Source organism: Myxine glutinosa, chromosome 10 (genome assembly GCF_964187855.1).
Source record: "Myxine glutinosa chromosome 10, kmMyxGlut1.1, whole genome shotgun sequence".
Taxonomy (NCBI): Eukaryota; Metazoa; Chordata; class Myxini; order Myxiniformes; family Myxinidae; genus Myxine; species Myxine glutinosa.
Genome location: NC_136270.1, coordinates 74,403,345 through 74,428,339, shown reverse-complemented (window position 1 = coordinate 74,428,339; position 24,995 = coordinate 74,403,345). Strand labels below are relative to the sequence as shown.

General features: G+C 48.6%; 1 protein-coding gene across 2 annotated transcripts in view; it reads left to right on the top strand.

Annotated features, from left to right (window-relative positions):
• Positions 1 to 24,995, top strand: part of LOC137434087 (ubiquitin thioesterase otulin) — a 60,405-nt gene that overhangs the window by 26,984 nt on the left and 8,426 nt on the right. Inside the window, exons 3-5 of one of the 2 annotated variants that reach the window (XM_068126746.2) lie at positions 20,124 to 20,204; positions 23,633 to 23,661; positions 23,990 to 24,081. In XM_068126746.2, coding sequence (XP_067982847.1) covers positions 20,124 to 20,204; positions 23,633 to 23,661; positions 23,990 to 24,081 — 202 coding nt within the window. The remainder of the gene's footprint in view (positions 1 to 20,123; positions 20,205 to 23,632; positions 23,662 to 23,989; positions 24,082 to 24,995) is intronic. The other variant, XM_068126747.2, reaches the window with a different exon arrangement.

Sequence of the window (24,995 nt, the reverse complement as noted above, 5' to 3'; positions counted from 1 at the left end):
CCAATACATTCAGAACTCCGCTGCCCGTCTACTCACCCATTCCCGGACCCGTGACCACATCACCCCCGTCCTTTACAAGCTTCACTGGCTCCCCATCTCCCAGAGAATCCAGTACAAAATCCTCCTCTTGACCTACAAAGCCCTCCATAACCTGGCCCCATCCTACCTGGCTGACCTCTCAAGACACACTCCCACCCGCAACCTCCGCTCTGCTGGTACCAACCTCCTGACCCCCCCCCCCCCCCCATCCGGACCAGATTTAGATCCTGGGGGGACAGGGCCTTCTCCATCGCTGCTCCCACCCTCTGGAACTCTCTACCTCACACCATCAGAGACTCCTCCTCACTCACCACATTCAAAACATCACTCAAGACCCACCTGTTCAACACTGCATTCAACTTTTAACCCACAGCATTTAACCCCTGACTATCTCTTCTCCTTCTCCCTCCTTTGTGCTTTGAATATTTCCCTATTGATTCTTCTTTTTTGCAATTGTTTTTATGTTTTGCTAGGCATTATGCACTCTGTCAAAGCGTCTTTGGGCTTCCTGAAAAGCACTATATAAAATAAATGCATTATTATTATTCTTATATATATATATATATATATATATATATATATATATATATATATATATATATACGTATACACACACACAGACTTGGCATTTAATATGGAATATTTTTTTTGTGGGGGTGAACTTACTTTTCAAGATGTCTTAGAACCAAAAGTTCATTGCAATTATGTTGAAATTATTCTAGATTTTGTTAATGTGACCTTTAAAAGAAACAAAAACCACATTTGACATTTCGAAACAAATACATTGATCCTTGAAAGTGATGTAAACTGATATCGAACTCAATTCATGGACAGTACTGTGTTAAACTTCTGTACGTTTTCCAGAAGTATCTCTTTATTTTGCACATTAGGCCAAATTTTTTTTAACAAAAACAAAAGATAAATTACGACTGGGATTACGGACAGTAAAATTACAGTTCAGTACTTCGTGTAACCCCCACGAGCATTCAGGAGAGCACGTACACGTTGAGGCATGCTGTTCACGAGATTTGCCAAGGTTTGGACAGGAATCGCTTGCCATGCAGTGACAATAGCCTGCTGCAATTCACGCACAGAGGTCGGCTGCTGGTCCAAGCGGTCGATTTGACGCGTTAATTCTGCCCACAAGTTCTCTATCGGATTCATATCCGGGGACATGGCAGGCCACTCCATATGCTCTACACCACGGTCAGCAAGAAAGTGTTAGATCATGCGAGCACGATGAGGCCGTGCATTGTCATCTTGGAAGTCAAAGTTTCCTCGAAAGGCTGTACGAGCAAATGGAAGCAATGTTTCTTCCAGAATGGCCCTGTACTTGAACTGGTTCAGGTTTCCATTCAGAACAACCAGGTCAGTTTTGCCCCCTGCATGAAAAGCAGCCCAAACGGTCACCCCACCACCTCCAGCTTGGGCTCTTGGCACTATACAATCTTTGTTGTAGGCTTCATGCACTTGTCTGCGCACTCGGGCGCAGCCATCTTGACGATAGACCAGAAAGCTAGAATCGTCACTGAAGATCACGTGATTCCAGTGTCCTGGCTGCCATTGACGGTGCTCTCTGGCCCACTGCAATCGGCGCTGGCGGTGTTGTCTGGTCAGGCGTGGCTTTCTCAGGGGATGCCTGGCATGATAGCCTGCTTGAACCAGTCGTTGGTTGACTCGCCTTCTGGATACAGGCACATTTATCAGTTGCTGCCACTCAGCCCTAAGCTGATTAGCTGATTTGGTACGGCCATTGCGGACTAACCGGTGCAGCTGGCGATCATCGCTCCTTGTGGTTCTGCGGGGACGTCCTGGCCTTGGTATTGGAGTAGGGACACCCCTCTGAGCATTTCGTTTCAGGATCTTTGACACCTGACCTTGAGTGATGCCATACTGCCGAGCAATAGCATGCTGTTTCATGCCGTAATTTCGTAAAGCCACCACTCCATGACAAACAGCATTGTCGAGTTGACGGACCATCTCCAGAGGAAGCGGCAATAACTTTTGGAGACGTGCAGCAGTTGTTTGCCACTAATACAGAACGCAACAACCCTTGTATACCCGACTGTGAAGCCAATCATCAAATGCACCTGTCCGTACATTTTGCCACGCCACCTGTGATATAATCCTGTTGTTGACTTCTTGCTGCGACAGACAATCAGTGACATGGTTCTTTTAACAAAGAAATCACCAAAGTGTAAAAGAAACTCACCAGATTGATATACTGAGTTAAGAAAGTAAACCCAAGTCAAGAAAAAAAAAAATTCCATATTAAATGCCAAGTCTGTGTATATATATATATGTATATATATATATATATATATATATATATATATATATATATATTGTTACTGATCGCGGTTTAGATGGTATGATGGGCCGAGCGGATGGTCCAACCGCGACCGTTACAGGATCCCCGATTAGAACCCGATTTCACCCAAACGTTGGCCGGATCGCACCGCGGCTGCTCAATGAGGGAAAAGACTAAAACGACGAATGCAAAGAAGAAAAGGAATAAAACGAGAAGACGGACAGAAGAGTAATTGGATTTATTGTACACACACAAGCAAAAAGGAGCAATCAAGTTTATTTACAACACATAAGACGCAGGTGACACAGTGCAAATACTAGCTTACCTACAGACTTAATTAAATACCCAGGACAGAACAAACAGAACAAACTCACGTACACAAGAATGATGGAATGGCAGGAGGTGGATGGCTGGAGGGAGAGGGAGGTCCAAGGGGGTCCTGCAGCACAACTTGCGCGTTTAGCCGCCGCCGTTCCTTCACGGCCTTGCTCAAACCGCCGTTCAGGCCCCCAAGCTGCTGTTGTGGCTGCTGTGGACGTTGCGTGCTTTGCCAGGCCTTGTCCGACTCGTCTGGTCCAACCCTCAACTCTTTCTTGGTCCACTCACTCTTTACCACCGACTCTTCACCGCAACCAACGCAACCAACTGACCACCGACTCCACTGACTGACTCCTCACCACCCTCTCTTCACGACCAACTCGCGCGCGCGCCTTTTATAGCGCCTCCGGCGATTAAGCCGCCGGCCTTCAGGACACGCCCATCGGGGTGCTCACCTCGGCCCTGGTTGGTCGCGCGACCCTCTGGCTCCGCCCTTGATGACGACGGGCGGGCACGCCTTTCTTCTCCGACGAGAGCACATGTTCAATGGTGGTTTTGGAGGGGAGGTAATTGGCAATCGAGGCTCGGCAATGACGAAAGGGGATGTGAAAGGAATGGGGATTTTGGGGATGGGAATGAAAGGGGATCTATTCTCTTTCACTGGTGCAATGGAGTACTTCAATTAATGGGAGACACAGCCTTACCCTAAAACACAGAATAAGAGATAACTATCAACAGGGGTATTCTATTACTTGGCTGACGTGTATGCTTGTGGACTAATTATGGGATGCCCTTTCACCTTTACACAGCTCCGGAGGCAGGGGGCGCAGAATAAACAATAATAACAATAATACAGCACACAATAAAAAAAATACAGTTCTCAGCTCCGCAACACTGCACCCTCCTCCTCTTAGGCACGGCCCGGGCCTACAACTTTTATTTAGTGTGACACGTAGGTGTAGTTCCCTCTACTTTTAACCTGACCCTGAGTGCGACAGTTTTAAAACATAAATAAATGTGTCCCGCTGCTCCATTGCACCCTGCCTAACAGACTTACGCCCACAGTTAACCGAATTGCGGAATGGTCTTCAAACTATACACTGACGGTGGGAAGCATTATTTACAATGGCGCTATTTTTATTTACAAAACTAACCCAGGACCTGTGATTGTTCTTTCTGGGGGGGAGACAGTCTGCTCTGCATCGACGCACCATGAAAGCACCCAAAAACGCACCAATACACACCCAAGCACCAATCGGTGCAGTCACCATTGTTCATCAGTGTTCAATCATAAAAAATAAATCAACAACCCCTAACCCTGCAGGTGATCTCTTGCTCTTCGGCTCCCTCTGCTGGTTATTATTATTTGGTCTTCCAGATGTTGTCATTCTTTTGCTTTGCTTACTGGCGGCCTATTTGTATTAAAACTTGCACCCAATGTGTCCATTTTTATTTATTTTATTTATGGCCCACAGGGCCGACTAGTGTGGTTCACCTGTGGGGCATCGGTGCCCTGTGGCCAAGGTCCGCCAGCAAGATTTCGGGCCCTCATGGCCGGTTCCAGCAGAGGGGCCATGCCCCAACCCATGGGGTCCATCAATGGTGCTCGGCCACAGGCATGTGGTCCATAATGTGGTGCATCGATGCAGACAGCTGGTTCTGGGAATTTCGGGCGCACAATGGCCGACCCACGCACGCTCCCCTCGGCACCCAATGGCGCACAGGTCATGTGGGAGACAAAAGAGAGACAATTGAGCGAGGGGTAAGGTCACAAGGGTACACATCAATAAGGCAATGCAAGGCGAAATGCGTACGGAGGGCGAAGTGAGAAAGCTCGTCCCTACCGTACGTCACCCCCCTGTCACCTACACAACCCTTGCCCTTACCCCATATGTACAAAAATCTACACATTTACAAATTCGTCACTACTGTCACGTCTTCCCCATATTTCTCCTATACCAAATTCGTCTCCACAATCCCTCTAACCAAAATTTGCCATCACCCAATTCATCATCAATCCTCATAAGGAGGAAGAGATGGAACAACAAAGCACAATGTCACACCCACGTCATGATGCGTCTCACAATCCAAACATTTGCATCATAAAAAATAATCAAACCATGGCATGGTGTGGAGTACCTGTCACCTCAGGTGAGTGGATGCGGATGGTGCGAGGAGATCCTTCTTCCTAACTATCCTCTAAATGACTTTAACACACTTTACACTACCCGGGGTCTTTCCCTGCCAATCCATTGGCCACTTACACTATGGGTTCTAAAAACCAATTCCCATTGACCAAACTGTGGTGCTTCTCAATTTGGGGTCTCACTCCCCCGATTCATCTCCCGGTGCCCTTGCACAATTTCTGGGCTGTGACGTGTAGCTCTCCCAGCAGGTCTACCCACCTGCACACCTCCACCACTGCAGTTGCCACCCGAGCTTACCTAGCTCCTCACCCTAACCTAACTAACTGGGGACAGCCCCTCCTGGCTCTGTCACCCCACTCGGTGCCCTCTGGCACTGGGCTACCCGGGTCCGTCCTCCGGATCCTCGGGCCCCATCCACAACTACCGGCTCCCAGAGCCCACCTGCGGCCTCACCTGGCCGACATCCTCACAGTGGTGGAGCGCCCAACCAACTACACACACTAACAGGCTACACACCCAGCCATTTCCACAACACTAATGCACCCATCCAAAGACCATTCTTTCACCCGCACCACAGATGCCAATATCCCACCACAATTTACCTATACCCTCTACCTAACACTTACACTACCCGCCCCGGGTATCCATGATGGGGGTCCACTCTTCCCCCATTCACACCTTCGCCCCATCCACTCCACTCCACAATTTCCACCATACTCACTCCACGACCATCCATTCCAATACTCCAGATATTCCACACTACCATTTATTCCACATAGCCACATACACCTGTTGTTGCACACCTGTGCAATCATACCTGGTGCCACCTGCACCCTCCTTTCTTCCTGGACCATTTGGTCATCACAATACACAATCACCACTACTCCTTCATACACTGCTCCATACACCTGTTCAGTTGCACACCTGTGCAATCACACCTGTTCAATCCTCACACACACGGCATCATCTCAGCTAACTACTCCCCTCTGAAACTTGCGCTTCCCAGTCGTCCCTTTAAACTATTGCGCTCCCTCGTCATTATCATCCATACTAATCTACCTGCGTCCCCACTACAGGTATCCTTGTCACTAACTAATCTTAACGTTACCTAATGTCAATCTCTAGGGCCCTACACACGATATATCCTAACCCACCCGGGCTAGTTTTCACTGCCATACACCCCATAATCTATTGCGCATTTGCCCCCCTCTGTGAGGGATGGTGGATTTGCCATCCCACCACATCAGGGAGGTCCTACTATCAATTTCGCACACCTAAATCCAACCAATCAAAAATTTGTCATTTCATCTGCCAATCCCCGTACCAATCATCAAATTTCGCCTTTTTCTAATTTTGGGTCCAAAACACTAACCTCATCACCCGTCTACTTATTAGATCCTCTCGGTGCGCCAATTCCCTTCTAAAGCTCGGCTTCGTACAGCCGAGCAATGAACGCGGGTTCTTTTGTGCCAGCGGCTGGATACGTCCCGCATTCGGGGCAGGGACGGGGGCTTACCCGGGCCGAGATCCCACGCACCACCTCGGCGTGGAGCCATCCAATTGCCCGATCTCGACCTGCCGGCACGTTTCAATAAAAAGTGGTCGCCATGACGACCCTTCCTATCGGGCTGCCCGCTCCGCCTAGTGGAGCCCGGACGCGGCCGTTCCACGCGAGGCCCAGCGTGGATCGCGCACGGCGGTCCTTTCGAACCCGCCGTGGCTCGGATCCCCGCTGGTTCTCGCGGCACGCGAAGCCCGGCACGCACCGAGGGCCCGATTCGGCTATAAGTCGCTCTAACCGCTAACCCGGTTACCGTCGATGCCTCACCTGGATTCTTACACGCATACGCTACCCCTTTCTTGCTCATACCTCCAGCTGTTCCCATGCTCCTCGTACCTTTCCTTACACACCTCGGTACACTCATTCCGCTCACAGACTTGGTCACACACCTGACCACCGAACACCTTGGCACACATTCGTCGCTCGCACACCTCACCAACACACCTCTTCGCGCCCCTTCCTCGGTCACCTCTTCTGTGACCATCACAGGTGTGCTTTCACTCGCACACCCAACCACGTGCCTCACGACCAACTCAAGTGTGCATTCCCACACACGCTCTACCATTCCAGGTGTGCATCCTTCCATTCCAGGTGTACATCCTCGCTCACCTGTCACAACCAACTCACGCTCCGTGTCACTCTCGCTACTTTCACCTCCATTCTCGACAGCGCACTCTTTCCTCATGCACCTGTCCGTTACACACCTTTCTCGTGCACACTCTTGCGCACACTCTCCCGTTACACCCTCTGTAACACTCACCACAGGTGTACACTTTCTCGTTACATCCTCTGTAACACTCACCACAGGCGTGCATTCTCCCTTACTCTTGACAGCATGCGCTTTCCCCATGCACCCGTCCGTTACACACCTTTCTCGCGCATCCTTTTGCGCACACTCTTTCGTTACTTCCTCCGTAACACTTACCACACCGCGCTTCCATGTACCCCCTCGCACACGCGCTACGACCGACTCACTCTCGACAGCACACTCACTCCTCGGCGTGCACTTTTTCCACACACACCCCATGGTCGGACATTCTCGCACACCTTTTTTCGCACACCAGACCTGTCGCACACTTCACCAACGGCCTTTCACGAACACCCGGATCCAAACCAATCCCCAAGCCGACTGAAGCTTTCCTCACATCATATACATTGCCACTCACCTCCGTACCTCGTCGTCGCACCTCTTTTGCCACCTGCAAACTCTTTATTTGGTTAGTGAGCAGCACATCATAGTTGAGCACCGACCTTGTACATATTCCATTACTTCCTCCTTTATCTCCCTCTTAGTTTCTGTCCGTCCCTTCTTAATTTCACTCACCTCTTCTAGCACCTCCTTTAACTTTTGCTTCACCTCTTTTATTCCTCGGTGCATCTCCTCAAGTTCGTCCTCTAAGGCTACCGTGACCGTCTCTATGTGCATCCTCACCTGCCGGTCCTTTGTCTCCATTATCTCTGTCACCTCGTCCACCCTCATTGTCAGTCCCTCACGTACCATCTGACATTGCCTCTGTGTCGCTATTAATTCGTTTTTAATTTCTTTTTGTGTCGCCTTTAACCCTCCTAGTACCGCAGTGTTCTTTTGAACCTGCTCCACTAACTCCGTCTGTCCCTCTGTCAGCTGTTCCACCTCCTCCGTCAGATCTTCTATTCCCCCTTGTAACTTTGCCGTATTATTCCTCACCTCTTTCTCCATACGCTTTTCACCTCGCTTTACCTCCTCGCGTAGCCCCGAGACCTCCTCACTCACACCTCGTCGTATCTCCTCCTTCATCTCCTCCATCTCCTTTGTAGATGCCACCCTCATCTGTTCCAATTCATCCCTCTGAGCATCCAATTTGGTTTCTACCCCGATTTTTACCTCCTCTATCTGCTCTCCCATTTGTTTAATTTCTCGGGCGGATTGCTCCCCTATTTCCCGCAATTTGTCCTCCATCCTATTTTCTAGCCCCATTAACCCATTTTTCATCCCCTCTATCTGATTCTCCTGGGCAGCCATTCTATTTTCCACCCCCGTTAACCCATGTTTCACCTCTTTTATCCCGTTGTCTAACCCCTCAAAATTATTGTCTAACTTCTCAAATTTCTTGTCTAACTCCCCGATTTGATTTCCTAGTCGCTCCCCCATTCTGTTTTCCATTTTCTCACTATCAGCCCTCCTTCTGTCTTCCATTTCCTCCATTTCCCTGGCTCTTTTTTCGTTGTCGCACTTCGACTCTGCCATGTATTCGCTAAACCGTGCCATGAACTGCTGCATGTCAAACGGCTGCATGTTAAAGCCCGCTGATACAGCGGGCTCGGCTACTGCGCGCTCGTGCGAGGCGCCTTTTTGCGCGCCTGAAACCTCGTGAGCGCCATTTTGTGCGCCTGATACCCCCTCAACCACATTGCCAATGTTCTCCTCCTCTCTTTCATCCACATACATTTCCCCGAGGTCCTGGGTCGATTCTACCCCGTCTATCTCTCCCACCGGCATCCCGTCGCCTTGACCAGCCATGGCGCGATTTCAAAGTTCAGGTTTTGTAAAACAAAACAAATTTCAGCCGCTCCATCTTTTGACCAAATTTTTTTTTTTTTTAGATGTTTTAAAAATTTGGTTCGGGCCCCAAATCTCACTCCCAGACACCAATTGTTACGGCCAATAGTACAATTGGTGTCCAAAATTTGGGCTAAATAAATTTAGTCCCAGGTTCGAATCCCAACTCCTGACTACCAATTGTTACTGATCGCGGTTTAGATGGTATGATGGGCCGAGCGGATGGTCCAACCGCGACCGTTACAGGATCCCCGATTAGAACCCGATTTCACCCAAATGTTGGCCGGATCGCACCGCGGCTGCTCAATGAGGGAAAAGACTAAAACGACGAATGCAAAGAAGAAAAGGAATAAAACGAGAAGACGGACAGAAGAGTAATTGGATTTATTGTACACACACAAGCAAAAAGGAGCAATCAAGTTTATTTACAACACATAAGACGCAGGTGACACAGTGCAAATACTAGCTTACCTACAGACTTAATTAAATACCCAGGACAGAACAAACAGAACAAACTCACGTACACAAGAAGGATGGAATGGCAGGAGGTGGATGGCTGGAGGGAGAGGGAGGTCCAAGGGGGTCCTGCAGCACAACTTGCGCGTTTAGCCACCGCCGTTCCTTCACGGCCTTGCTCAAACCGCCGTTCAGGCCCCCAAGCTGCTGTTGTGGCTGCTGTGGACGTCGCGTGCTTTGCCAGGCCTTGTCCGACTCGTCTGGTCCAACCCTCAACTCTTTCTTGGTCCACTCACTCTTTACCACCGACTCCTCACCGCAACCAACGCAACCAACTGACCACCACCACCGACTCCTCACCGCAACCAACTGACCACCGACTCCACTGACTGACTCCTCACCACCCTCTCTTCACGACCAACTCGCGCGCGCGCCTTTTATAGCGCCTCCGGCGATTAAGCCGCCGGCCTTCAGGACACGCCCATCGGGGTGCTCACCTCGGCCCTGGTTGGTCGCGCGACCCTCTGGCTCCGCCCTTGATGACGACGGGCGGGCACGCCTTTCTTCTCCGACGAGAGCACATGTTCAATGGTGGTTTTGGAGGGGAGGTAATTGGCAATCGAGGCTCGGCAATGACGAAAGGGGATGTGAAAGGAATGGGGATTTTGGGGATGGGAATGAAAGGGGATCTATTCTCTTTCACTGGTGCAATGGAGTACTTCAATTAATGGGAGACACAGCCTTACCCTAAAACACAGAATAAGAGATAACTATCAACAGGGGTATTCTATTACTTGGCTGACGTGTATGCTTGTGGACTAATTATGGGATGCCCTTTCACCTTTACACAGCTCCGGAGGCAGGGGGCGCAGAATAAACAATAATAACAATAATACAGCACACAATAAAAAAAATACAGTTCTCATCTCCGCAACAATATATATATATACGCACACACATACACCTTAAAACATTGCAAAATAATAGTAATAATAACAAGAGAGAGAATAAACTTTGCAATAATGTAACATCTTGTTATGTAACCTATCATGATAAAGGCGTGTACCAAGTTTGAGTTGAATATGTTAAAAGGGAAGGGCCAAACGTCTGGAAAAACCATAGGTGGGATGGACAGACAGAGAGCACACCTATTGTATCCTCCAGTGAAACCGGTCGGGGACTAATAAATGTATACTAAATCTAGGCGTATATGTGAGAGCCAGACAAACAGACAGAGACAGAGACAGACAGGGAGTGAAAGACAGAGTCTGTGCCTGGTTGCAAGGAAACTGTGGTGCTATGGAAATTTTATTAATTCCGATGTTTTCTGCATTTACTTTTTAGTATTCAGCAAACTGAGCTACTTTTGATATCTCTTGTGATGTGGTAAGATTCATTATTTTTTTTATGTATATTTTTTATTTTTTTTATACAAAGACCATTACGTACTTTGAATAATGTAGCTGTTTGGCCTGATGGGATTCTACAGTGCAAGGTTGTGCAACAAAAATGTAATGAAAAGTAAACCTGTAGGTTTAACTTGTGTGTGTTTGCATTACATTTGCATGTTTTTTGGATAATGCAACTGTATATCTACTTTTGGAAGTGATTGTAAGTTTTGCTGCCAAAATATCATAATGTTTGTATCTTTATTTGTACAAAGTGTTTGAGACAGTTCAATTTTCAAGTGTATTTTTTTTTCCAAGCATTTTCTGTTTTACAAGAACAATCTCTTTTGGAGTCCAAGCTATTAAGAGTAAATGACAAACATAATATATTGTTGGGGATCTCGGATTACGGCGCTCCCCTTACCGAGGGGGGGTTTAATCCCCTCGTCTATTAAGCTGGCCGTCCGAGTCCTAGAAGATATCGCGCTCCTTTGCGGGGTTGACGTTGACCAGAGTGACTGGTCAACGGGTTCCCAGATACCTTTGCCCCCCTCTCCGCAAAGCAGGTCGATACTTCTGCTCGAGCCACGGACAAGATGGAAGATTGCCGAGCGGTTTAGCAATCCGAAGCTCGAGCCGTTAGCAATAAAACTAACCCGATCCTGAGCGTTGGCCAAATCGTGCCACGTATATCAATGGAGAAATCGCAAAGCGATCGGATGAGAGGAAACCCAAAGAATAAGAAGGGAGAACACAGGTTTATTAATTATGTACAAAACCAAAACCAAAGAAGAAACGAAAGGTAAGACTGTACAGGAAGAGGAAGAAGCAGATACACAGGGCAATCCTTAAACATTCTTATTTTATCACACGCCCAGGACAGTACAAACACACTCACACGAATGGGGAATAGCACAGATGAAAGGTCCAGGCGATGGGGTCCGGTCCAGGCTCCGGATCCACCACGAAGAATGGCAGGCAGCTTCGCGTGTCGTTGGCGCGCGACCGGACCTTATAATTATGCGAGGGACTGGGATGCCGCGTACATAATCCTCGTGCCAACTCTCTCTCGCCCAGCGTTCGTCTCAGAGGGTACCCTTGCGCAGATCGCTCAATGCAGTGACAATCAATCGAGTGCTCCCCGCACAGTTCGTTCACAATGACCTCCCCTCGCGCAGTCCGTTACGATCAGCATCCCCCGGCGCAGTCCGTCAAAGGGCTTGGCGCTCGCGCTTATATCATCGCGCGTTGAAATCATGCCGCCTTCATAGGGCTACGCCCACTCACGAGCTCACCTCAGCCCTGGTTGGTCAGCGAGGGCTCACTGGCTCCACCCTCGACGGCTCGTGGATGAGGCCACACCTCTTCCCATGGCTCCGCCCCTTCTTTCCTCGAGCCGACCTCGTGTTCAATGGCGTTTGGAGCCAGCGCTAAGACAGCGACGACGGCACAATGCAGCGAACGCTGCTAATAAGATCACGTGAGCATTGGGAAGGACAAGCCCCGTCTGTAGGTGCTACTGGCACTTTGGAGAGAGAGAGAGAGAGAGAGATTGGGGGTCATTGAAGGGGACTAGGTTATTTGATTAATGCAATGCTGATTCAACTATTGGGAACAGATCCTTAACTAGAACACATACTAATGAAATAACTAAAGAAGAATCTATGGTGTCCTAAGTGTTGCAATATGACCTAACTAGGGTGCGACCTTTGACCTTTACACCAAAAATGGGAGTATTTACAGGGGATTATTTATAAGGGAATATTACAAATATTTACAAAGTGGAGGGTTCTAAAAACCACAACAATATTGTTGCGGTTCTGAGAAGTGTACATATTTGATTAATAATGGTTAAAGGTTTTTCCCCCATAGTTAGTCCACATGCAACACGTAGGCCACCTTAGAACGTTAGTTATTTCATAGTATATGTGAGATAAGGACATTTCCATTAGTGATACCTGCGTTGTGTAAAATAAATAAATAAGAGTAGGCCCCGTTCATTTTACGGCCCACCCTCCAAATCTACCTCGTTGGGCAGCATCCATCCCGCGCCCCGATTCGGCTAATGCACCTTGCTTGCCAGCAGCATTTGCTGCTCTTGGGTTTTCGCTCAAACCAGCCCAGATGCCACGAGGTAAGGCCTGGAAAAGGGGCGGAGCGTGAGGTTGGGGGTGTGGCCACGTCAAGCAGACGTCAAGGGCGGAGCCGGTAAGACCCCAACAACCAACCAGGGCTCCGTGGGCATGGCCTAAGGGGCGTTGTGAGAGCGCGTCGGGCAGATTCGAGAGGGTTTGCTGGGCAGCGCTATATAATCGCGCACGCAAAGCCCTTCCACAGGACTTACCAGAGGACTCGCGTGATAAGGACGGTGAAGGACTATTGGGAGAGGCGCTTTGTTGGAAGGACTGGCTGGCGTTGCGAATTGTAGAAGGACTCTTGTTGGACTGCGTCAAAGGTCTGGTATCAGGAGACTGATGAGCATTGAGAGAACTGCGAGGACTCATTGGGAGAGCGCCCTGTGTTAAAGGATTCGTCGTTGTGAAAGCATTGCTGGAGCGGCGCATTGCAGAGGACTTGTGAAAGCGGCGCATTGTATTGAACTATACTGGGAACGCGATAAAGCGCCGGTATATCTATTACGTACGCGGCCACGCCAGTTTAATCGCCCAGCTTACCGATCCCCCCGATAATTGTCCGATCCGCGCCAACGACACGCGGAGAGCTCGCCTGCCGTCTACCATCGTCTTCGTGGTACGAGTCGGGGACCGGAGCGAGCTGTGGACGCGATCCTTTGGACCATCAACCCGACCATCTACAACCCCCGTGTGAGTCTGAGTGCGAACGGGCCCGTGTCTGGGAATAAGTATAAGACTGTTATTAAGGCTGCACTGTGTATTCTGTACTTCTCCTCCTTCCTGTGTAAATAATTAATAAATCCTTTGCTCTTCCTTTTTCCTCTTGATTCGACCGTTTTAGTGATTTCTCCATTGGGTAAACGTGGCACGATTAGGAACCGCTCCAATCGGGTTAGTTCCTGTTAACGGCCCGAATCGCGGCTCGCTACCGCTCGGCATTCCCATCTAAAACCGTGGTTCGGGCGGGGTTATTTCCTTGCTTTATGGCCGGCGTTAGTAATTAGGTAATAAGAATTCGGCTTACAACCCTATTTAACGCCGTCCGGAAGGAACGTCATAGCCCCGGATCACGTCGGCTAGATAAAAGACAAGGGGATTAATCCCCCCTTGATAAGGGGGAGGCCAATGTTTGGAGATCCGCAACAATTGGTAGTCAGGAGTGGGGATTTGGAACCTGGAACTAAATTTTTTAGACAATTTTGGACACCAGTTGTGCATATTCGCCGCAACAATTGGTGTCGGGGAGTGGGATTGGACCCGAAGTGCGCCTAACGCACTCAAAATTACGAGCGGCCTAAATTTTATTGAACAACCAAATTAAATCGTGCAATGGATAGCCAAGGCGGTTGGATGCCGGTGGGGGTAAATGAGGAGATAGAGGAGGAATTAGAGTCAACCCAGGACCCCCGGGAAGAATTGGGAGAAATGGAGGATACGATTGATGAGGGTGCAGCAGCAGAGGTAGCAGGGGAAGAAAATGGCGGCGCCTCGCACATGGCGACGAGGGCCGCGCCCGCTGCACAAGTGGGGGGGGAGGGGTAGACATGCAAGCCTTCATGGCGCAGCTCATGAATGAAATAAATAAAATAAATGGCAAATTAGACACCCAAAAGGACGAGACGAAAGCTCAGGGAGAGCAATTGGGAAATCAAATTGGGGGATTGAAAGACGGGTTAAGTAATTTGGAAAACAAAATGGGAGAGCAATTGGGAAATCAAATTGGGGGGATTAGAAAGCAAATTGGGGGGCCAATTGAAGGACGTGGGTGGCCAAATGGGAGAAATGAACGAGGGGTTAGTGGGGTTGGAAAACAGGATGGGCACCCAAGAGAATCGAATGAAAGGGATGAAAGACGGGTTAAAAGGGTGTGGTAACAGAATAGGTGGCCAAATAAAAAAGATGGGGAAAGACATAGACCGCAGGTCGAGCGGGAAAGGCACATTGGTACGCGACGAGGTAGCGTGACTTGAGGAACGCGGGGAAAGCGAGGTTGAGCCAAGCACAGCCGGGTGGACCGGGGTAGAAATCGTGACACGGGGTGTGGAAAAGCCGACGGCCGCCGAATTAGAAAATTTTATTTTATTAGCACCGGCGGTCGTCGAGGAAAAAGAAGTTGAAATAAAATAAATGGTGGAAATTGGGGCTGAAGAGACGGCAGACTTAGAAAATCAATCGCGGGAGGAAAAGATGGAATGTACTCAAGGTCTGCATTCGCATCGTGATGTCGTGCTGTCTAACCCCAATGAGAATTTGCAGGCGCTGCTGCGGAAAAGGGTCCCGAAGGTAAGCAGGATTGTGTATGGCGCGAAAATGTATGGCGCGAAAGTGTTTGGCGCGAAAATACTTTTCGCGCGCTTGGGATCCCGACGTCACCCGGGCACTTGTGGAAGGTCCGTGGTGCGCTGCACGAGAGTGAATGGCGCGCGTGTGCGAACGGCGCCGGAGCGCGTGTGTGTTTTTTTTTTGTTGTTGTTGTTTTTTTGTATACAAGATCGAGGCTCGTGAAAGAGCGAACATTAATCACACAGAAAGACAAACCGACACATAAAACATATAACATCGGGAGCGGTAGACAAGATGGGGAGAGGGGGGGAAGGACACAAACACAACATTTGAGAGCAGGGACCGAGAGACATGGAGACATCGAGAGATCTGAGAGAGGGCGAGGGCTTTGGGGGGGGGCATGGGAAGGGGGCGGTGGGAGAGGTATAAAACATATGGACACTGCCAGGACTTCCAGGAAAGAAGTTGGAATTTCAAACAAGGTGGATCTGGGGTGAATTAGCGGGGGTAGAAAAGATCAAGGTTTTGGATGGGGGAAGATAAGAGATGGTGATGAACAGCTGTTTTAAAGACCTGGAGGGAGGAGTGGGATTGAAGGGAGTGAGGGAGTTTGTTCCAGAGGCGGGAGAAAAGAGGAATGAAAGAGTGAAGGTGAGCAGAGAGCCGAGATTTCGGCAGTTTAACCATCAGAGGGTTGCTGGCAGATCTTGTGCGACCTGTAGGAATATTTGGGGGACAGAGCACAGAGAGAGCTGGGGGTGCAAGGCCGGAGAGGAGTCGGTAGAAGACAGAAAGACCACCTACCTGCCTGCGGTGAGTGAGTGAAAGGCCCTCAGAGATAGCTTCATCGCAGGAGATTCCAATAATTCTGAAAGCTTTGGTTTCAACAGCGTGAAGCCGAGCTAGGTGTGAGGCAGGAGCACCGGCCCATAGGGGAGAACAGTATTCCATTGAGCTGCAGATGAAAGCCTTGTATGTGGTGAGGAGCTCAGCTGTGCCGAGGAAGGACTTCGCACGACGGAGGATGCCCAGTCGGCGACTGGCTTTGGAGACCAGCATGGAAATGTGGTTTTCCCAAGAAAGATCATGGCAGATAGTGAGACCCAAAAGCTTGAGCGACAGAACTTCTTGGAGAGGATTGTTGAGAAAGTAGATGGGAGGGTTGTCCAGTCGATCTTTTCGGAGAGACATAGTAAGAGTGTGAGATGTGTCAGGATTGAAAGACATCTTCCACTTGTTTGACCAGTCTGTGATTTTGTCCAAGTCTTCAGAGAGTGAGGAGGCTGCAGACTGCCGATCTGAGGGAAGAGGAATGGAGCGGCAGAGAGTGGAGTCATCAGCAAAGAGATAGAGAGGATTTTCAAGAGAGTCAGAGAGATCATTGATGAAGACCAGAAAAAGCACGGGGCCCAGAACACTGCCTTGGGGAACTCCAGCCTGAACGGGAAGAGGAGATGAGAGAAACCCATTCAGGGCCACACGTTGATGACGACTAGAGAGGAAGTCCGCCAGCCATGCGTGGAGATTTCCATGGAGAGCAAAGGAGGAGAGTTTGGTGAGCAGAGCGGGGTGCCAGACCGTGTCGAAGGCACGTGATATGTCGAGGGAGACAGCTCTAATTTCCTGTTTGGCATTGAGGACCTCCATCCATTGTTGAGACAGCAGAAGCAGCATGTCCAGAGTAGAGTGACCTGGTCTGAAACCAAATTGATGATCAGAGATCAAGCCATTGGAGAAGAGGAAAGATTTCATATCCGAAGCAATGATGGATTCCATGACTTTGCTGATAATTGGGAGAAGGCTGATTGGTCTGTAGTTGCTAGGATCTGTTTTTGCACCTTTTTTGTGCAAAGCGGTGATGTTGGCTGATTTCCAAGCAGATGGCAGTTGACCTTGAGCAAAAGAGAGGGTGAAGAGAACAGAGAGAGGGTGAGATAGAGCAGCAGAGCAGGATTTTAGGACCCGTGGGCTGATGCCGTCGGGTCCAGTTGCAGAATCAGAGTCGAGGGTTGACAGAAACTTTTCCACCTTGTCAGGAGGAAAGGACACGGAGTCCAGGAGCAGCAGGGTACGACTGGGTATGGTGGGTACAGAGAGGGATGGGTTTGGGACACAAGATTTAGAGGCAAACACAGAGTTGAGGCATTCAGCTTTTTCACGTGCGGAGTCAGCTGTGTAGCCGTTTGAGGTAAGGGAGGGGATGGAGGGGGAACAAACACCAGAAACGGATTTGACCAGACGCCACCAGGATTTGGAAGAGGGAGACAGATAAGAGAGTTCGGTCTTGAGAACGGAGAGATATTGTTTCCTGGCTCTCCTGAGGGTGGACACACACTTGTTTCGGGCTTTGTGAAAGGAAATGAGATTTCCTTCCGTTGGATTTGCTTTCCAGGAGACGAAGGCAAGTTGTTTCTGGGCAACAGCCTCACCACAAGATGCCGTGTACCATGGACGGGAGGAAGGGTATGACAACTGAAGACGAGATGGGATAAATCTGTGCATGAGAGAGAGCAATTTACTTTGGAAGAATTCCCAGGATGAGTTGATGTCAGAGGTGGTAGAGATGGGAGACCAGTCCAGATGATTGATGGCTGCTTGAAGACCGTGCCAGTTGGCCTGAGTGAAATGCCAGACTCGTCGATGCTGAGCAGGCTCCCTGAGGATGGTCAGAGAGATGTCCACTTTAACAAGGACATGATCAGATGATCCGATTGGAGCAGAAGAAGAGCAGCAGACATTTTCAGGGAAGTTAGTCATAACCAAGTCCAGAAGAGAAGATGTTCCGTTGACTGAGATACGGGTCGGGAAATTGACAGATTGTGTCAGTCCCAGTGAGTCGCAGAAGTCCTTTGCTGAGGAGCCATGGCTGGTGAGAGAGGTACCCACACCCAGCCAACTGGCAGGATGACAGTTGAAATCACCACATATGAGGAAGAGAGAGTTGGGATGAGTAGATAGAAGTTGGTCCATATTATCAGACAGCGAGATGTAGATGGAGTCATCACTGTTTGGTGGACGGTACAACACACATATGAACAAAAGGTGGGAGCGAAGGGGAAGCCATAGCCAAAGGTATTCCTGGGGGTGAGGTGGAGAGAGGGTAGTGGAGGGCGAGTGAGGAAGAGAGTTTTTGATAAAGATAGCAACCCCGCCTCCAGGACGAGGCTCAGGTCTATCATACCGGAGGAAGGAGTAGCCCGGGAGAGATACTAAGGAATCAGACATCATAAAGGAGGAAAGTTTCTGTTAAGCAGATCACGTCTGGTTTGACAGAAGCAACCTGTATGGAGAGATCAGTTAAGTTTGAACGAAGGCCCCGGATGTTTGAGGTCCATACCGTTAATGAAGAGGAAGGGGGAGCATCAGATACAGAACAGGGGGGAGGAGGGGTAGGGTAAGATGTGGAAGAGGTGGAAGAGGTAGGGAGAGCTGTTGAAGGTGTGTCAGATTTCAGAATAGCTCGGAGAAAGGGAAGGATGGGGTGGACAAAAGGTTTGATGGTGATTGGGTGAGGCACAATGAGGTGTTATTTGAGGAGGGGGAAGAGCGAGGCAGAAGGTTGGGGGAGATGGAGGTGAGAGTTGGAAGGGGGAAGAAGCGGGGAGGACGCCCCCCCGAGGATGTGTAGTAAGGAAGTGTGTTACAGAGTGTGAAGAAGAATGTATAACGGAGTGTATGTGAGAAGTGTGGAACGGAGTGTGATACAGAGTGTGCGATGGTTGTGGAGAGTGTGCGGGGATGCACACCGGAGCGGGTGATTGGGTGTACAATAGAGTGCACACCTGTGGTGGTTACGGAGTACGTAACGGGGGAGAGCGCACGAGAGGAGTGTGGGGAAGAAAGGTGTGTTGCGGAGTGTGTAACAGAGAAGTGTGTAACAGAGTGTGCGAATAGAATGAGTGCGCCAAGGTGTGCGAGAGGATGTGTAGTAAGGAAGTGTGCGAGCGGCGTGGGTGCGCCTGAGTGGTATATTGGGCTGTTTGGTGGCCCTAAAGTGAGAGTGTAAGAAAAGAGTGCCCAGAGAGCGAGTGCAGTAATAGAATGCAGGGAATGTATGGGAGGCGCTGTAGCGCCGCGTTTTGTGAGTGTAGCAAGGGTTGCGTGTGGATGTGAGAATGCGACTCAAGCATCGACGCAGACCGGGGCAGCGTTTAGGCCGACGTATAGCCGACACGAGCTCTCGGGGCGTGGTGCGCTTTGTGTGCTGCGGGAGCCGGCGGGGATCGTTGCCGCGGCAGCGTGCACGATTCGGGCCGGGTTCCGCCCTATGTGGTCAGTGCCGCGTCGTAAAGGCGAACAGCACGGTTTGAGGGGAGAAAGGCCAGGTCAGACCTTCGCCCCCTGGTGGGCGCGGTGCTCCGACCGGGGGAGGTTGGGTCATCGTGGAGACCGAAAGGCTCCGCGCCGGGATGGCGCCTTGAACCTCGGCCCAAGTATGCCTCCTCCCCAGAATCGAAAATGCCGGACGGACCCAACCAACAGGAGACAGACCACCATTATGCATGTCTCGCTACCGCTCGGCATTCCCATCTAAAACCGTGGTTCGGGCGGGGTTATTTCCTTGCTTCATGGCCGGCGTTAGTAATTAGGTAATAAGAATTCGGCTTACAACCCTATTTATCGTCGTCCAGAACGAACGTCATAGCCCCGGATCGCGTTGGCTAGATAAAAGACAAGGGGATTCATCCCCCCTTGATAAGGGGCAGGCCGACGTTTGAGATCCGCAACAATATATTACATGGTAGTGTGAGCCATAGTATTATGTCAGGTGGGAAGGAACTGAAAGACAAACCAGAATGTATCATCATCACCAAATGTAATGGAAATGGATATTTTGGAAAATAATAATGAAAAACTGATGTTGACTTAATTTTTGTCGTTGGTGTATTTGACTGGTAGTAGCCAGTAACTTTATCAACATTTTTTGTGGTCTGGGGAATCTGCAGGGAACAGCCCAAGGACAATTTCACTGTAAACAAGGAGGAAGTTTCGCAGAAGGAGAAGGAGCTTGAGCGGCTGGATTACGTGTGTGTATGGACGAGCAAAACTTTTTGAAACTCATTCCCACATCTTTAATATGTTGTTTTATGAACATGATATGCAAGATCTATGAAAATATATTTAATCTAGAATCAGACATTCACAAGTAATCTTTCTTCCCTCCCACCTTTTTCTTCTTTCTAATCTTCTTTTTCTTCGTAATCTTTTTTTTTTTTTTTTTTTTTTCCTGCCCCTGTAAAGTAAAAATAGGGGCAATACCCCTGGGTGCTCACCTTGTATAATAATGCAGTATACTCCACCGACTAAAGGCATCTTAAACAGCATCATGGTATTGTAAACCAATTTCAATGATTGCTCGAAGACAGGGCAGCATGTGGAATCGTATTAACATAATCATAAGACTTTAAACGAACTAACAAAAATACCTATTTTGATGAGTAACTCCTCCCACTCCCCGTAGAGCCCCATAGACCCCAATTTTCCTATTGCCGTGAACAAACTTTGCTTCATCACGGATGATCAAGTTTGTGATCAAGTTTCATCGAAATTGTATGTGCAGTTTCGGAGAAGATAGCATAAAACCTATTTTTGGGGTGGGGTCAAAACCGCCACACACCCCCTTAAACCTTGATTTTCTTTTTGATTTTTTTTTAATGCCCTGAACAAACGTTGATGCATCATGGGTGATGAAGGTTGTACTCAAGTTTCATTGAGATTGTGTCTGTAATTTCGGAGAAGAGAGCAAATACCAACTTTGGGGGGGGGGGGGGGGAGGGGGCTCAAGCCCGACACCAGATCATCTGCACACAACAACTCCCGCGGTAAACCCTCCTTTATGTTCTGAGCCAGCACCTCCATCACAGCTACAAATCGTAGTGGACTTAGTACCGACCCCTGATGCACTCCCACCTTCACCTCAAACTCACCACTGTTCCTGTCCTTCGTCCTTACAGGTGTGCACGCTCTTTTGTACATTGCCATCACTACTCTGATCAACCATTCCTCCACTCCTAACTTCCTCAATGCCCATGTCAATACTTTGCGTGGAACCCTATCGAATGCTTTCTCCAGATCAACAAACCCAAGAAACAACTTCTTCCTCTTCTCCATGTACTTCTCCTGCAACTGCCTCACAATAAAGAGTGCGTCTGTCATTCTCCTTCCTGGCATAAATCCAAACTGCATTTCGTCGATCTTCACCTTCTTCCTTATCCTCCTCTCCAACACCCTTTCCAATACCTTCATTCCATGCTCCAATAACTTTATCGCTCGGTACGAGCCACTATCCAGAGGGTCACCTTTCCCCTTGTATAGAGGGACAAGGGTACTCGGTTCCCAATCCACTGGAATGTGGCCTTCTTTCACCACCAGATTACAGATCTCTGTCATTCTCTTCACACCCTAACTTCCTGTTGCCTTCAACATATCTCCCACAACTCCCGTCGGCCCTCCCGCTTTTCTACTCTTCATTGCTTTTATCGCTTCCTCAACTTCCTTCTCAGTTATCTTCTCTGCCGGTCCTAAAACTGGGTTACTCTCTATGTTGCCATCCCATTCATTCTCTGTATTCAACAGCATTTCCATATATCTTTTCCATCTTCCTTTAATTCCATTTGGGTCCACAACGATTTGTCCCACTTCATCCTTCAAGCAACTCACCCCCATCACATCACACCTCTCTTTCGTTATCTGCTTTGCAATCCTGAATACCGCTCTCTGAAACTCTTCCGAATCCAAGCGTTCTCTGAACATTTTCCTACATGCCTCCTGCGCCTTTGCTACCTCTTTCTTTGCAGCCTTCTTGGCTGCCTTATAACTTTCATGCTCTGCTTTTTCTGCTACCGTACCCTTTGCCTTCTGCCACTCCTTGAACTTCTTCCTCTTCTCGTCAATCCTCTTTCCAACTTCATCATCCCACCACCATGTTTCCGAGTGCCTCGGTGGTCCTTTTGTCCATCCACATACCTCACCAACGGCTCCCAACAGACTATCTTTCATTGACATCCAACCATGTTCAAGCTCAACCACATCATCCTCTACCCTACTCAGCCTCTCTTTTAATGCTTCCCTTACTGTCACCTCTTTCAACCTCCACACCTTCATTGTCGGTTGGTACTTTACCCGCCGAGCTCTCCTCGCACCTTTCACGCTATGTCGCAGACAACCAAGTGGTGCTGTGAAACAGCCTCCTCCCCCGGGATCACCTTTGTGTCCCGGAGGTGCCCCCTATCTCGCCTACGCACCATCAGGTAGTCAACGGTTGTCGTCGACCCACTTGACGTGTATGTAACAAGCTTATTATCCTCTTTCTGGAACTGAGTATTACAAATCAACAAATCAGCTCCATCAGCAAACTCCAACATCCTTTCACCTTCTCCATTTCTCACACCATATCCGTAACCCCCATGAACTCCGTCAAAACCATCCATACTCCTTCCCACATGTCCATTTAGGTCTCCTCCTTCCACAACAACTTCCTCATCTTTCACGTTTTCCATCAGCTTCTCTATCGCACTCCAGAACTTGTCCTTCTCTTCATCGCTCCGACCAACCTGCGGAGCATATCCCGAGATGACGTTCACCAAGAGCTTTCCAATAATCATTTTCACCATCATCAACCTATCACTCACTCTAGTCACACTCACCACACTGTCTACAAACTCCTCAGAAAACAGGACACCAACACCATTCATGCCCTCTGGGAACCCATGCCACACAAACTTGTATTTCTGTCCCTGCCTGCCCTTCACCATTCTCACACCACTTCCCTTCCATCTCATCTCTTGCACACAACATATGTCCACTCTTCTTCTGACCAATACTTCCACCACTTCTCCTGATCTCCCTGTCATTGTCCCCACATTCCATGTCCCAATCCTCAGAAACCGATCTCCACTTCGGGCTGTACCCTGCCCATATGTAGTTGTAATTGTCATGGTTCTCTTTTTGAGGCAATGTTTTTATGGCCGGATGCCCTTCCTGACGCCAACCCTCTTAGTCGCCTCTTACGACACGCAGGGATACGGTACACCTATTCTAACCAGGGTACACACCCGGAGGTCTTATTTATACAGTACTTGTATATTATTTTGTTGCCATCACTCGTGCTTTAACCCTATCTGGGCTGGACTATTTTGATCAGCCGCACATCAGCAACAGATGAGCTGTGAATGGTGAATCAGCGGTGGTTTGGAAGTTAACACAAACTTTAGTTGGGTAGGCAGGCATTGTGCCCCCATAACAACCCCACCAGTCCAGTCCAGAGAGGGTTAAGACTTGTACCTGGTTGCTGTGTATGGGAAGTTTGCTAATACAAAATGGAATGTGTATTTATTTGTATGACTCTTGACATGAAAAGAGTTCATCTTCTGAAATGCCTCTCAATTCTGTGACACATTCAGCAAACACTTGCTGGGGGGTTAGCATCTCTGTAATGGTCAACTTTGTTTTTCAGGGACTTGTACCAAAGTGAAGATGTCACAGGTGATTCCTCTTATTCTTTTCACCTTTCATATCAAGTATATTATTGTCGTTGATAATTATGCGATTTGTAAATGAAGTGTTGACGTTTTGTTAATATTTTGTAAGCTTGTATGATGATTCTGCAATTTGTTGACGATAAAGGTTTATAGCAGTAATACCTGTGATGTGTTTTCATTTTGTGTATTTTAGCATCATTTATAGTCTTGAGAAGCTGTCAATAACTATGTTTGACTTTTTTCTCATTTCTCTAAAAAGCTTTTCATTTTTACATCCAATCGTGGTGTTGAGAGGTCATTGACAATATATTCTGTACTTTGTGTGTACACAGCCAGGGAAAGCATAGGAGGTGAAACAGATTTGAGGGTTTATGCTGAAAAAGAATGGAAGGGTTGCACAGAGAAGACCATTCAAATGAGACAGGTACTGTTTTATTGCCTCACTTTGGTGTTGTGATAACATCTTTGGAAATTTGGCTTTTGAAAACTCCTTATTTCATATAGTTCTAGTTTTTTGGGGTCGAGCTCTCGGTTGACCTGTCAAGTACACCACGCTTGTCGGTTTTCATAATTGTTAAACCCTAAAGTGAGTGTATGCTGCAAGAAATGCTCTTTTCAAAAGGTTTTTTATTGTCATATTTAAGACCAGCAGATAACACTGTTCCACCGGGCTGTTGTAAGCGAATTCGTCCCCAAAAGTATGAAACCACGGAAATGCAGTTTCATTTAAAATGTGACTAAGTCATCAACTCCCCCTCCCAGCCTCAAGCCCTCACCCCAAGTCTTCAAACCCCCTCTTCCAACTCTATGTCCTTGCATCCACCTTTCTTCTACAAGTCCTCAACTCCCCTCTTCAAACTCCATTTCCAAAAGCCCCCTCCCTAAGTCTTCACCCCCCCATCCCCACCCAAGCTTAAACCCTCAACCCCCCATTTTACCAATGCTGTCCCTTCTCTGCCCATTGCTGTCAGACCATTCTGTGCAACCGGGCAAGAAGGACCTTGGTCAGGGAGGTGAACAAGAACCCAATGACCACTCTACAAGAATCTCGGCTTTATGGGAGAGTGGCCAGACAGAAGCCACTCCTGAGAAAAAGGCACATAACAGCATGTCTGGAGTTTGCAAAAAGGCACATGAGGAGAAAAAAAATAGTGGTCTGATAGGATAAAAATTGAACTCTTTGGCCTAAATGCAAAGCGCTATGTCTGGTGAAAACCAGGCACAGGTAATCACCAATCTAACGCCATCCTTACCGTGAAGCATGGTGGTGGCAGCATCATGCTACGGGGATGCTTTTCAGCAGCAGGGACTGGGAGACTTGTAAGGATATAGGGAACA